The 13,099-nt window shown below is 40.0% G+C and overlaps 2 protein-coding genes across 11 annotated transcripts in view; one reads left to right on the top strand and one right to left on the bottom strand.

Annotated features, from left to right (window-relative positions):
* EIF2AK2 (eukaryotic translation initiation factor 2 alpha kinase 2) overlaps window positions 1-3,923 on the top strand; it is a 22,755-nt gene extending 18,832 nt beyond the window's left edge. For all 5 annotated transcript variants that reach the window (XM_071575560.1, XM_071575534.1, XM_071575526.1 and 2 more), the window contains 3 exons: window positions 535-630; window positions 3,603-3,665; window positions 3,739-3,923. In XM_071575560.1, coding sequence (XP_071431661.1) covers window positions 535-630; window positions 3,603-3,665; window positions 3,739-3,855 — 276 coding nt within the window. In that variant the 3' untranslated portion in view covers window positions 3,856-3,923. The remainder of the gene's footprint in view (window positions 1-534; window positions 631-3,602; window positions 3,666-3,738) is intronic.
* GPATCH11 (G-patch domain containing 11) overlaps window positions 1-13,099 on the bottom strand; it is a 25,043-nt gene extending 11,944 nt beyond the window's left edge. Inside the window, exons 1-9 of one of the 6 annotated variants that reach the window (XM_071575595.1) lie at window positions 12,991-13,074; window positions 12,669-12,895; window positions 11,367-11,408; window positions 11,167-11,287; window positions 10,381-10,471; window positions 9,093-9,197; window positions 8,246-8,327; window positions 6,874-6,959; window positions 3,978-4,067 (exon numbers count right to left, since the gene is read on the bottom strand). In XM_071575595.1, the coding sequence (XP_071431696.1) occupies window positions 6,904-6,959; window positions 8,246-8,327; window positions 9,093-9,197; window positions 10,381-10,471; window positions 11,167-11,287; window positions 11,367-11,408; window positions 12,669-12,895; window positions 12,991-13,037 (771 nt within the window). In that variant the 5' untranslated portion in view covers window positions 13,038-13,074 and the 3' untranslated portion in view covers window positions 3,978-4,067; window positions 6,874-6,903. Of the gene's footprint in view, window positions 1-3,977; window positions 4,068-5,314; window positions 6,377-6,423; window positions 6,960-8,245; window positions 8,328-9,092; window positions 9,198-10,380; window positions 10,472-11,166; window positions 11,288-11,366; window positions 11,409-12,668; window positions 12,896-12,990 lie in introns of those variants that run through there. The other 5 variants (XM_071575587.1, XM_071575604.1, XM_071575621.1 and 2 more) reach the window with 5 other exon arrangements.

Here is a 13,099-nt window from a genome sequence, read left to right as displayed (position 1 = left end):
AGGTTTGCACTAAAAACTCAACATTGGATGTTCTCAATCCTAATTTCAGTATTAAAGCAAGTTTCCTAAAGTTCCCTGGTATGACTGTATATGAGGATAACTGTGCTCTGGAGAAAGCTGTCCGCAAGTGTGGTGGTTATTTTTTTCTCTGGGCTAACCTGCAGTCTGACATTGTATGCTGTAAGGAAAGCTTTTGTAAAACCAGGCTGCCAGACATATATTTAAATTTAGGACCCCTGCTAATGGTGGCATTTGAGTCCTTCTGTTTGTTTCATTATTTGTCACAGGGCAATATTGGCATGCTTTATCTATATAGGCCTGTAGAAGTCTTAATTGCAGTGTGCTTAATGAGACACAATAGTCAGTACTTAACAGGTCTGTGGCAGAAAGTGTTAATGACTAATAAGGATATCGAGTAGGATCAATCCTGTCGCCCCGGGGTGGAAATTTCTGCTGACTTCAAATTCTGCTTTAAGAAGTGCTGCTTTACAGTTGGATTTGATGCTTATATTGTTCTGGTTCTTATCTTTCCAGTCCGGAGTCAGATATGGAATGGAAGTAGATATTTATGCACTGGGATTAATTTGGTTTGAAATTTTATCAGCATTCTCTCGTCATGAAAAAAGTGTGGTATGTAACCTTTAAATTTAGAAAAGAACTCTCCCTGATACTGTTTTGCCTTCCTGCTGGTGTCACATGTTGACTGCACGCTAGAAGGAATCAGTGTATCTACAGTACTGTCTCTATTTACATTTTCTTCCTTAATTCATTTCCATAAGGCCTGCAAGTTCCTCACACCTCAGTTAAAATGTCATAACTGAAGAAATATTACAGCTTATTTCTCCTATGTCCTATTACATATACATTAAAGCCTGACCATGCTAAAAATTGATATCAAGCTAAAAAATATGTCAAGTTTCTTACAAATATTTTTGATCAGAAACTTGAAGGGAATGTTTTTCTAATTTTAGAGAATAAAAATTATGAATCTGTCAGTTTTATCTCTGCCATGCTTGTCTTCACTACACAGTGGAGCAAGAACAAAGTTTCCACCAAGATAAAACACTTGCAGTTTTCCAAAATGAAAATGGAAGTGATTTGGAATATGTAGATTTAAGTGAAAAAGATGTTACATCAAAAAGAAATCCAGTGTTTCTTAAACTTTTTTTTTAAAGGTATCTTTTATGCATCTTTAGCTTTTTATTGATACTTCATACATTTTTATTGTAGAAGCTCATGTGCACAAATGCATGTATATGTAGGACAGTGATGCAGCTGCTGTGTATGTCTAAAGTAATTGTGGCCAGACCCAGAAGGCTTTGAACATCATTAGCTGCATCCTTTTGCCAGTATGGGGAAAATTCATACCAGTGTGTTTGTTCAACTTGACTCTGTTCAACCACCTTGCTGTACTTCCTAAGATACCTTGTTCCTGCTCACAGCGGATGCAAATGCATGCACAGTCTCACAGTATTTACAGTTGGAAAGGCAGTATTTCCTTCAAGTATAAAAATCTTGAGCTCTGTAAGCAGGTAAGGAAGTTACGTGGATGGAAGTCCTAGGATGGTCCTCAGCTGCTCAGTTCACTTATAAATTAATTTCACTTAATGGAGCATGATAAACTCTAGGGCTGGCAAGCCCTGCTTAAAGAACATCATGCAAAAGTAAAGTTGATTATTTTGTGTTGAGTAACGGATGAACCTGTTCAGCTGATGAGCCTCAGCATGTAGGGTCCCAGCTTAAGGTTACTGCTGAAGAGTAGGGAAAAAACTTGGAAGTTCGTGGGAGCTGTTGGATACTGGTTGTAAGGGCTTGGTACACCAGGCTTATAGGATCCATAAGAATAGCTAATGATTCAGGATGCACAGCCAAGTGCAAGAACACAACTGTCATCTTCAGGCAAACATTGCACTAGTTAACAATAAATTAAGTAGACTGCTCTGTTTAGTCAGGAAACTACATTATTGCAGAATCACAAAATGGGTAAAGCTGGAAGGGACCACTGCAGGTCAGCCAGTCCAACCTACCTGCTCAAACAGGGTCTCCTAGAGCATGTTGCACTTATGTCCATAATATCGCTAGTGAGTAAGACTCCACAACCTCTGAGCAATCTGTTTCAGTGCTTGGTCACCTGCAAGCACCTGCACAGTAAAGAAGCCCTTCCTCATGTCAGGTAGAACTTCCTGTGCTTAAGTTTCTGCCCATTACCTCTTGTCCCATTGCTTAGCACCACCAAGAGCCTGGATCCATCCTCTTGGCACCCTCCCTGCAGATACTTACAGACATTGATGAGATCCCCTCTCAGTCATCTCTTCTCAAGGCTGAACAGGTCCAGCTCCCTCAGTCCCTTAAGTGTATGTTACCCTCCACTGGACCTCCTTCAAGAGTTCTGTATCTTCTTTGTACCAAGGATCTCTGAACTGGCACAGCACTCCAGATGTGCCTCACCAGAGCTGAGTAGAGGGGCAGGATCACCTCCCCTGACCTGCTGGCAATGCCCTTCCTAATGCAGCCCAGGATACCACTGGCCTTCTTGGCCACCAGGGCACACTGCTGGCTCATGGATGGCTTGTTGTCCACCAGGACCCCCCCAGGTCCTTCTCTGCAGAGCTGCTTTTCAGCACGTCAGCCCCCAGCCTGTACTGGTGCAGGGGGTTATTTCTCCCCATGTGCAGGACTCTGCATTTGCTGTTGTTGAATTTTAGAAGGTTCCTCTCTGCCCATCTCTTCAGCCTGTCAAAGTACTTCCAAAGGGCTGCACAGCCCTCTGGGGTATCAGCCACTCCTTCCAGTTTTGTGTTATCCAGCGAACTTGCTGAGGAGGCATCTGGCCCTTCATCCCCGTCATTGACAAGCAAGTTAAACAATAATTGACCCAGTATCTGCATCCCTGGGGGGCACTACTAGTCCCTGTAGTCCCCCAACTACACTCTGTGCCACTATGTACTACCCTCTGGGATTTGCTGTTCAGCCAGTTCTCAATCCCCCCTCACCATCCACTTGTCCAGCCTGCGATTCCTGAGCTTGCCTAGGAAGATGTTGTAAGAGACAGTGTCATTTAGGGAAAAAAAAGTAACCCAAACCCAGTTTCTAAAGCATGTAATTAGAAATCCTCTACATGTTAGCTGCTTTGAACTCCATGTAGCAGTTTTGGCAGTGACATTGGCAGTTCAGAGTGTGGTACTAAACATGGAAGCACACCTGCTTGGATTGCAAACACTAACATCCAAACTAGGAAATTCAGTTGATTTCTTTTTTCTTTTCTTTCAATGTGGTGAGACTATATAAATCCACTACTTTTAAATTAAGAAGGCTAATGGTTTTGAAATAGAGAGGACTGCTGAAACAAAGACATCATTGTAGAGTGCAAAGCTTTTAAGTTTAGAAAGGAACAATAGTTGATGAAAAGGCCGTAAACCTGTAACAATGTACAACTAAATAGAAAAACTTTCACACTGTTTACAGTTACTTTTTGAAGCCTTACCTTTCCTGTAGATTTGTCGTTTCTTAATTACTTCAGTAAACTATATGGGTCATAAGGTATAGATGCAAAATACAATCCAAGAAAGCATACTGAAACTGTTCTCTTTTATGAATTTCAGGTATGGTCTTCTGTTAGAGAAGGTGACCTTCCAGAGAGTTTCATCATGCAATTTCCACCAAAGGTATGGGCTTTTAATACATTATTTGGGTTAGTTTATTTACTCAAAAATATAATCTAATGCCTTTTTTTTGCAGGCAACCTTAATCAAAAAGATGCTTTCAAGAGAGCCTTCGAAGAGACCCTCTGCATCTCAAATGCTTGATCTTGTTAAATCTGTTGATAAAAAGTCACGTAAAAATTTTTCTTGTTAAATGTGTAAATCCAGAGTTTGATGGATTTATTGAAACTGATGGAATAACAATAGATGCTGGAAGTAACAGCAATGGGGTATGTCTTTTTCTTGATGCTTTGCCTTCCTGCTATTGAGGAGTTTGTCAGCTCAAAGGGCCACATCACCACTTCATGCGCATCAGCTGCAGACCAGGACAGAGTATTTCTACAAGAAATCACTTGCAATTTTTACCTGGAAATACAGGTTGTGGATGAGCTGAACTGTATTCTACAATAAGTAAAAGAACCTAGTCCTTTTTTCCTAGAAGATTACATTGATGTGCTAAAGTGCTAACTGGCTTGTGGCAAATCCCTGGTTGTGGTGCTGCATCCATTATTCTTTGAGGGCATTTTTTGCTTACATGGAAGTGCTGTCTTGTGGTATGTGACTCAAACTTTTCTGATTTGTTTAATGATATTTTTAGTAATTACTAGAATGCTCCCATTAATACCAAGACTAGTTTTGGTAGAAAAGATACTAGGAATAGGTGTGGGTTATTCCTCACTGAGTTTCAGTACTGTGAGTGTTCTTATCTCTTTACACCTGTTGATGAACTAGCACCTTCGGTACTCTTGAATATAAAAATATAAACTTCTAAAGTAAGGATTTCTCAAGAACTTAAATGTTAAACATTCAGCTTCCAGGAACTCTTGAGATCTGTTCTAAACTTTTGAATAACCTAGGTTTTGATGGTTGCTTTTTTTGTGGAAAGGAACACTTAAGGTGCTATTGATATACCAAAATTATCCAGTTTTCTTGATAGTAACCATTTGAAATCCTATGCTGAGAGAACACTTTAAACATGCTTTCCTATGCTGCTAGGTTTTAATCCCTTGTTGTAATACTGAGGCATGCCGAACCCTTAACAAGTGTACTGAATACCTTTGGTGGTCTCACTGTCAGCCCCACAAAATGTAACAGCAGTATTTCTGTTACTCCTCAGTTATATCCTTCAAAGAGTTCAGATGTGCCTGAACTCAATGTATTGTGTACTGTGTGTGCTGTGGTGAGGAGAAGAGTGAAAAGACAGGCATGTTAGTCCTTAAGCTGCTTCTCTTTGAGCTGTATCTTGTCAAACTTCATTGCTGTGGAGCCAACATTAATTCCATAAGGACAAATGACCAGAGATTTCTAAGCAGAAAAGATAGGTAATATGTAAAGTACTGTATATGCTTTTTTGGAAATGTTAAATGGGTTCCAAAGTGGGTGACTGTTTATGGACATTACTGCTGTTCTACTGTATTTGTTGCCAAGTAAGACTCTGAATGTACCTGCATTCTAAGGCCTTAAGCAGTTCTGAGGTTTTTTTCTTATTATCATGAATCATACATATAGAATCATAGAATGGTTTGGGTTGGAAGGGACGTTACAGATCATCCAGTTCCAACCCCCCTGCTACGGGCAGGGACACCTTTCACTAGACTGGGTTGCTAAAAAGTCCCATCCAGCCTGGCAGTGAACACTTCCAGGGATGGGGCATCCACAGCTCCTCTGGGCAGCCTGTTTCAATGCCTCACTACTGCCACAGTAAAGAATTTCTTCCTAATATCTAGTCTAAACCTGCCCACTTCGTGTTTGATGCCATTTCCCCCTTGTCCTATCACTACATGCCCTTGTAAAAAGTCCCTCTCCAGCTCTCTTGTAGACCTGGAAAGTGCTATAAGGTCTGCCTGGAGTCTTCTCCAAGCTAAACAACCCCAACACAAGTAGCTTAGAAATTCATTTGCCAGTTCCCTCAGGACCTGTTGATGCATGTCATCAGGTCCCATGGACTGTGCACCTTTAGGTTCTTTATATTTTCTTCAATCTGATCCTCTCCTACAGATGGTGGTTCTTACTCGTCCCAGTCCTTCTGCCTTCTGCAACTTGGGCAGTGTGGTGGTAGCACTTGCCACTGAGGCAAAGATGTCATTAGTATCTTAGCCTTCTCCATCTCCTGGTTACCTGGGTAATCAGGTCTTCTGTGTCCTCCCAGGAGCACTCATATTTCCCCTAGTCTTCATTTTATCACCAGCATAAGAAGGTTTTCTTTTTGCCCTTGATGTCTCTGGCCAGATTTAATTCTATCATGGCTTTAAGCTTTCTTAACCTGATCCTTGACTGCAATACATAGAGCATTTTACTGTCCTGGGCTAAATAGTATTTCTTTGCAGTGGTCAAGATCTGTGAGAAATTCTATCCTCAAAGACATAAGACTATCTAGTTGTGCTTTCTCTTCCGTTTCATATAGTTGGACTCGATGATCTTAAAGGTCTTTTCCAATCTAAACAATTTTATTATTCTATAAAACTATTCATAATATGAAAATTGATACATGACAATCTTCTGGGTGAATTTCCTTTACAATTTTTGGACAGAGCGCTGATAGTATCATTACCTTCTTACTGTTACGTAATATTGAGCTTGTCCAGGTAGTTTTGATATATTTTCCCCCCATAGTATTTGTATACTTCAGCAGTACCTTTTTATTAATGGCTATTAACAGTAGCAACTGCTGTTCCCTAAAAACAAAACATATTTTTTACATAAAAAAAATGAAAACCCAGCATCATGATCTAGTTCTCTTTAGTTATACAAAACATGCACCTTCACTTACAACAGAAATATTGGTTCAAATAACATCACTGTAATGTTTCCCAAACTTTTTTTTCCCACCGAGTTTAAGGTAGTAAGAAAACCAGTCTGATATTTAGTCAGATGAAAAAAACTGTTTAACATATTACACAACAAAGTTACTAGCCAATATTTATTCCCGTATTTAAATTTGAACATTATTATTGGCTGATCTTGTTCAGTTGGGTAGGGCATAAAGTCTTAACCTACCTCTCAGTTATGGTAGTTCAATTAGAAATTCAAAGTTTTAATTCCTATTAAACTGTGCATGAAATAGAAAATGTGAGTTTAACCTGTCAACCTAACTCTTCTGCGTACTTTGGTATGAATTTTTGACTATAGCACAGCTCCAAACTTTCTAAAAGGTATTGTGAATTATACATACTTATTTAGGACTCCTTCCTTTAGAAAGGCTTTAGTCGTGATCTGCAGCACTGTCTCCTGGACAATTTGAAAACAAATCTTCAGAGTCTGCAGGATAAGCAGAGAAAAAGTGAATAATTCCAGCTCAAAGGAGTAAAAATTGGTTATTAGAAATATTTGTAGGATCCAGGTAAAACAGATTTAATAGAATTCAAGGTTTGCAAAATATTAACTCCCAAATTTGTTTTAAAACAATGAACAAAAATTCTACCCTCTTTGGTGCAGTGAAAGTGGATAATTTTCTAATTGTTTCAGAAACATGGTATTGAATATCTGAATTTTGTCTTCAGAAAATGAAATTAATATAAACAGAAATATAAATAAATTTTAGTATGATTGGCTGTGTTTTGTTGTGGTTTTGTTTGGGGGTTTTTTGGCTTGTTTTAGTTTGGTTGGTTGGTTTTGAGGGTTTTTTTGTGCCTGTAAACCTAAAAATTGGCTAACAATCAAAATGTACAAAGCTTTGTGCAAAAAACCAGCAGCCTGGAAGGTAAATTTGCTATGTAGATTTAAAGTACTACAGCAAGAGAATGTCCTAGTTCAGCAGGTAGAACCAGTTTATCACTGTATGAGGGTGATCAACACTATGTATTCTACCCCTCTATTCATTTCCCAAGAACAGTGGACCATTTGCAGCAGCTGCCCAGGGCATACCTGGCCCCTCAGGTTGTGATGTGGGTGTGAAAGACACCTGTGAGATAAGAGCTGTGATAACTCCCCTCCAGGGAGTTAGCACCTCCACACCCAGCCTGAGGGGGCGTGTCTGCTAATGGGCCAGCAATGGTTTCAAAATACCCCCTGACTCACAGAGTGAGATCACCTATTGTGTGACTCCCCGCCCTGGGAGAGGTACTGGGTGCTCCCACCTGGAGCTGGGGGTACATATCTTGGGGTAAGAAGACCTCAGGGGTCACTCATCTGATTGAGAGGAGGACCAAAACCTCGACAGGAGGAGACTACCACTCTCCACCATCCTGCAACTGTCAGCTGCACCAACAGGTTTTCCACTTTGGACTTTTACTTTGGACTTGGGGAATCCACATAGGGTTCAGCACAGGGGCTAACAAACCCCTCTGTGCTTGTGCCCCAGGGTGCTGGGTTATACTTCTGGGGTTTTGTGGGTTAAAACCAATTTTTCTCTTTGTGCCATTGCATTTATTGTAATATTGTTATTAAATTGTAACTCTGACTGATAATCTCTTTTGTGTTGTGTTCATTTCTCCTGCCTGTTTACCTTTAAACCTGCACAGAGAAACACAAGGAATATATTCTACTGTCTGAGCCTAGCTGCATAAGCAAAGTACAATACTTACAAAAGACTGGTTTACTCTCACCTTCGTAAGTCGTTCCACACCAAATGCAATAAAAGTGTTCTTCTCTCAAGTAGGCTGTCAGGATATGTAGCTTTTCTGATACCTAGAGATATGTACAGGTATGCAGTGATCTGGGGCTCACATGACAAATCAGTTTTGAAATACTGGTTTGTTAAAATCAATTTTTAACCTTTTGCTATGGAAAAGTTACACAACACTGTAGCTCACTAAGACATGAAGTTTCCCAGCTCTGTAAAACAGGGCATAAGAATTCATAATCTCTGGAAAATTAATGTCTGTTGTTTGTTCATCCTTCTTTCCAGCTAAGTACTTGCACTAGAGAGCTAAAAATATTACTTAGCTACCTGATTTCAAATATATGGTCTCTTCTGTGCATCTTTTCACATCTAATCTCTGCAAATCAAACACATAAGGGTAACAACAGCTTTGTAATCTAGTTCACAAAAATTGTGAATTTCCAATGTCCAACTTGAGATAATCTGTGTTTTCAGAAATTACTTGGCAAGTCTAAAATTCAACCTCAGAGATTAGATGAGGCAGCTAAAATTAAAACTCAAATACATCTTGCGTATCTGGACTAAGGCATAAAAATGTTTGGAATTTAATTTATAGGCAGCTTTTTCCAAAGATCACCTTAAAACGGATGACCAATACATCAGTGATTTAATATTTTACCATGTAATTGCTGTAAGAATCACTGCTCTAAGATTGCGAAGAGGCCCTTCACTACAGCTTGGAAAATGACATGTATACGTATATCATTTATATATATGTATACATATATACTGTTTATGGGATTATTAAATGTAATTCTGAATCAAGCCATTACTTTAGTCACAGAGCTTACACTTAAGTCTGAGCTTGTGCCTTCATCTTCTTTGTCTTCCTCATCCTTTTTGTCTTCCTCTTCAGGTTCTATCCAAAACCAACTCTCCTTGGGAACATCAATATCCTTAAATAATGAGGGATTTAAATGGATGTTATCTGCCTTTGTATGTTTTCTTATAACTTGCCAGACAAAACCAATTTCTAGAGAGTGAGGTGTTAGGTTTTAAAACTTGCATGTATAGTATAACCAGAATTACTGAAGCTGTAGTGAGAGACCAAGTACAGCAGTCTACAAGAAGGATTATTCACTTCTTTTTTAAACAGTGAAGTGCACACTAACAACTAGTTCTATTCCATCTGTGTTTGGTATGTGTAAGGCTACAGAGCAACATTGTCTCTCACACCAGGTCCTGAGCTGATACCCACGTTAAAGGCATGTCAGTTAAAGACATGCTGCTTCAAGTTATTTTAGCAAGAGATCACATGGTGCTTCCTAATCCACCTCAGGTAAAGTTAGAGGAAGAAGAGTCAACAAAGATTATCTAAGCTTAATTCAGCTGTCTTCGTCTGAAGCAAATTAAATGGTATCAAACAATCTCAGCAGAACTTGTGAGGTGGCATTAACCTCTAGTAGGTTAATAGAGCAAAAAAGACTTAAAAGTTTTCAAGCGGCAAAAATGTATAGTAGTCTACTTCTATTACCTGTGTTATTCCTTACAGGTGGAAGGTAGTTAGTTTTGGGTTTGCATTTTGTTTGTTTGTTTGGGGTTTGTTTGCTTTTTTTCTTTTTTTTTTTGTTTAAATGCTGCTTTGGTGAATCTGCTCGTTCCCTCAATGATGATCCCCATCCTTAGAGATACTAAAGAGCTGCCTGGACATGGTCCTGGACAACCTGCTTAAGCAGGAGAGTTGGACAAGATGAACTCCAGAGTTCCTTCCCAACATTAACCATTGTATGATGCTGCTGCTCCCTCACTTGAGGCAAACAGCACCATCATTGAGGATGGCCTGATACTGGACAATGAAAGATATGCAAACAGCTCAGAAGTCACCACAAGAACACAGGAACAAAAACATGGGTTCTCACTTAAGTTACCATGAGGTTGGTGTGCACCTTCAACTATCCTAAAGGTGCAAATACACGCTTTGAAATTTTTTAAGAGGATTGAAGTGTTGCCAAACATCACAACTTCAGGCTGGTTACCCCACAATTTTAGAGAACTTCTGAATCACTGCTTTGTTTGTAGCCTGTATCTCTAACCTGTAAGCCTTCCTTCCAATGCCCCAGAAACCGCCACAAGTCTCACTTTTTGCATATCTAATTGCTGGCAGGCCCTCTGACTTTTTCGCAGGTCCCCTTCCATCTTACGTTCTTCCTGTTTGTTTTTGAATCTTATTCTGTTAAGAAAAAGCAGAGAGGTAAATAAGCAGGCAGACACATAGTGAGAGATGCATCACAGTCCAGTTTTTCAAGAACAGAAAAAGATTCTATTCCTACTAATTCTCTCAGACATACAAGTGAAGAAGTCATTCTGACATTGTTTCCATAGAAGCACACTTGTATTTCTTGGGAATTATTCCTTCAAGATGGTGCTTTTTTCATAACACTACAATGAACACTGTTTCTTCATCAGGTTTTTAAGACATAAAGTGGCTCACTAAACATCTGCAAGTGATACAGCCTTCCTTATACTTTCTTTTTCCACATACTACAAGCAAATCAGAACAAAAACAAACAACCTTATCAAATTTACCCTGATTTTTAAAACCATTGTAGCAACATTGCTCAAGATTTTAAATGTAAAATCCACAGATAAACACGGCATAATTTTCCAATTAAAAAAATTGCAAATGACTTGAGGAAAGTTAGTATGCATATTGTTTGATATATCAACAAAAAACTAAATGATGCAGCACATGCTTTTAGCATTACAGCGTTCATCTACTTTTGCTTTAGTACTGAGAAACAATTACTCTGAATTGTAACTCTCACCTTTCATTCAAAAATAGTAACACATTAAAAATAATCAGACTTAGAGCACAAAGAGAATATTTGTTTAGACATTGTTTGGAATTCAGTTATGTGATTTTACCTGAACTGATCTGCAGCTTGTTCATTTGCTTGTTTTTTCATATGGAGTTTTTGTCTATAGTTTTCCAGTTTTTCTTCAGCTTTTCGCTTTTTTAATTCCTCATGACCAAGCCCACTTCTGCCTATGCAAGTTCAAGAGATGAATGTAAGCAGTTGAGAAGCCCTGATATCCAACTAAGTAAATCAGAAAGCTTCACAAACCTGTTTTGATGTTCAGAGGAATAGGTTCAACAATGCCTTCTCCTGCGAGAGAAAAGATAAGTCAATTTAGGAAATCAAGTTTTTCTCAAATTATGATTTCTGCAGTGTATTCAAGCAGGCAAGCTGCTTTTACTGTTAAATATGTACATTTTCTTGAGGTTTTTTTTTTGGTTGGAAGATGAAAAATCCCAAATTGATATATATTTACTGCACTATGAATGACGCAGCTGAACTGGAACTCCCTTTCTGTTTTGGCTTATCTGCTGGGTTCCTATATTTTTCCAGGACATGACCCAACTGAAAAAAATGGTGTTGACATGACAGGTGTAACATGCCTGTGATGAAGACTGCTTTGTTACAGCCTTCTGGGGCATTTTCATTCCAGAATCTCACAGCTTGACAATGATGAAGAATAAAAACAATCCATCTGGGCCAGTCCATTTGCAATTGTCTGCTAGAGACATGCTGAACTATTGGATATACTGAATTATTGATGCCTTATTTTACTGATTTAACTTCACCTATTAAGTCTTCATAAGGGTAGGCTGGTCTGCACCATTTCTTCACAATTCAACTGTAAGTTCCAAGAGAGGGGTTGGAACATTTTTCAGAACACTATTAGCTTTGCAAAACCTTCAAGACACCCTTACTGCAATTCCTTTAGGCATGCACATATGTAAGTGTATGGGTGGTCCCATGGTGTAATGGAGAGCACTCTGGACTCTGAATCCCAAGGACCTGAGTTCGAGTCTCAGTGGGACTGTCCCCTGGCAGTTCAATGCCTCCCTGCCATCCCATCCCGTCACATCTCGGATGCTCAGCAGGGTCAGCCCTGGTTAGTACCGGGTGCTGTGACAGTCCCAAGGACTTCACTGTCACTGTCCAAGCTCGCTCGGCCGTGGCAGATGGACCTCAGGACTTAAACGGTGGGGCCAGTTCTGCACATGCTGTGCCTCACCTAAAAAATCCACTGTACAGGCTGGAAGGGCACACCCACGTGGGGAGAGCCTTGCCCAAATCTGCGTTCGCCAAGTTTGGCCATACATACATATACATACATAGATGCAAGTGCATTTATTGAGCTGCAAATATTCTTCCCTTGCATCTCTCCATAGCTTGTACTGTTCTTACTTCAGTTTTAGGGGTTTGCTCTTGTATTTTGGTCTATCACAACACATTCACAGTTCAGCAGTGCTAGGGCTCTCTGAGAGGCAATCGTTGTCCCTGTCTGCACATGAGGTGACAGTAAATACAAAGGTATAGTTAAATGCAGGCACACACTTCAGGGAGACCCGAGCTCACCGCTTTTGCCAAGGGCCTGCCCGCTCTTGTAGCCCATCTTCTGGAGCAGCGCAAAGCCCTTGTTCTCGTTGCCCAGGGCGCTTTTCAACACCAAGTCACGTCTCTCTTTTTCTTCTTCCTTTATACTCTTTTGCCTGTTCTTCTCATTGGCTTCTTTCTGCTTTTCTTCTTTCTGAAAGGCTTCCTTCACCCGCCTCACCATGGGCAAGCCTGGCCTTACATCCTGCCTAGGAGTTAACAATTCCGGCACATATTAACGCTTTTATAAAAAAAACACAGTTAAAATCACTTAAGAGCAGGGTCGGGGGAAAGAGCCACCTACTTAAGAAATGCATCAGACATATAGTCTTCCTCCTCCTCTCCCTCCATGCCGGCGCCGCCGCGGCGCCTGCGCGGGACCGCCCCACCCGCCGGCGCCTGCGCCTGTCGCG

The sequence above is a fragment of the Pithys albifrons genome, chromosome 2 (genome assembly GCF_047495875.1).
Source record: "Pithys albifrons albifrons isolate INPA30051 chromosome 2, PitAlb_v1, whole genome shotgun sequence".
NCBI classification, from domain to species: Eukaryota; Metazoa; Chordata; class Aves; order Passeriformes; family Thamnophilidae; genus Pithys; species Pithys albifrons.
Note: the sequence above shows the minus strand (reverse complement) of the source record. Positions and strands in the feature narration are given on the sequence as shown.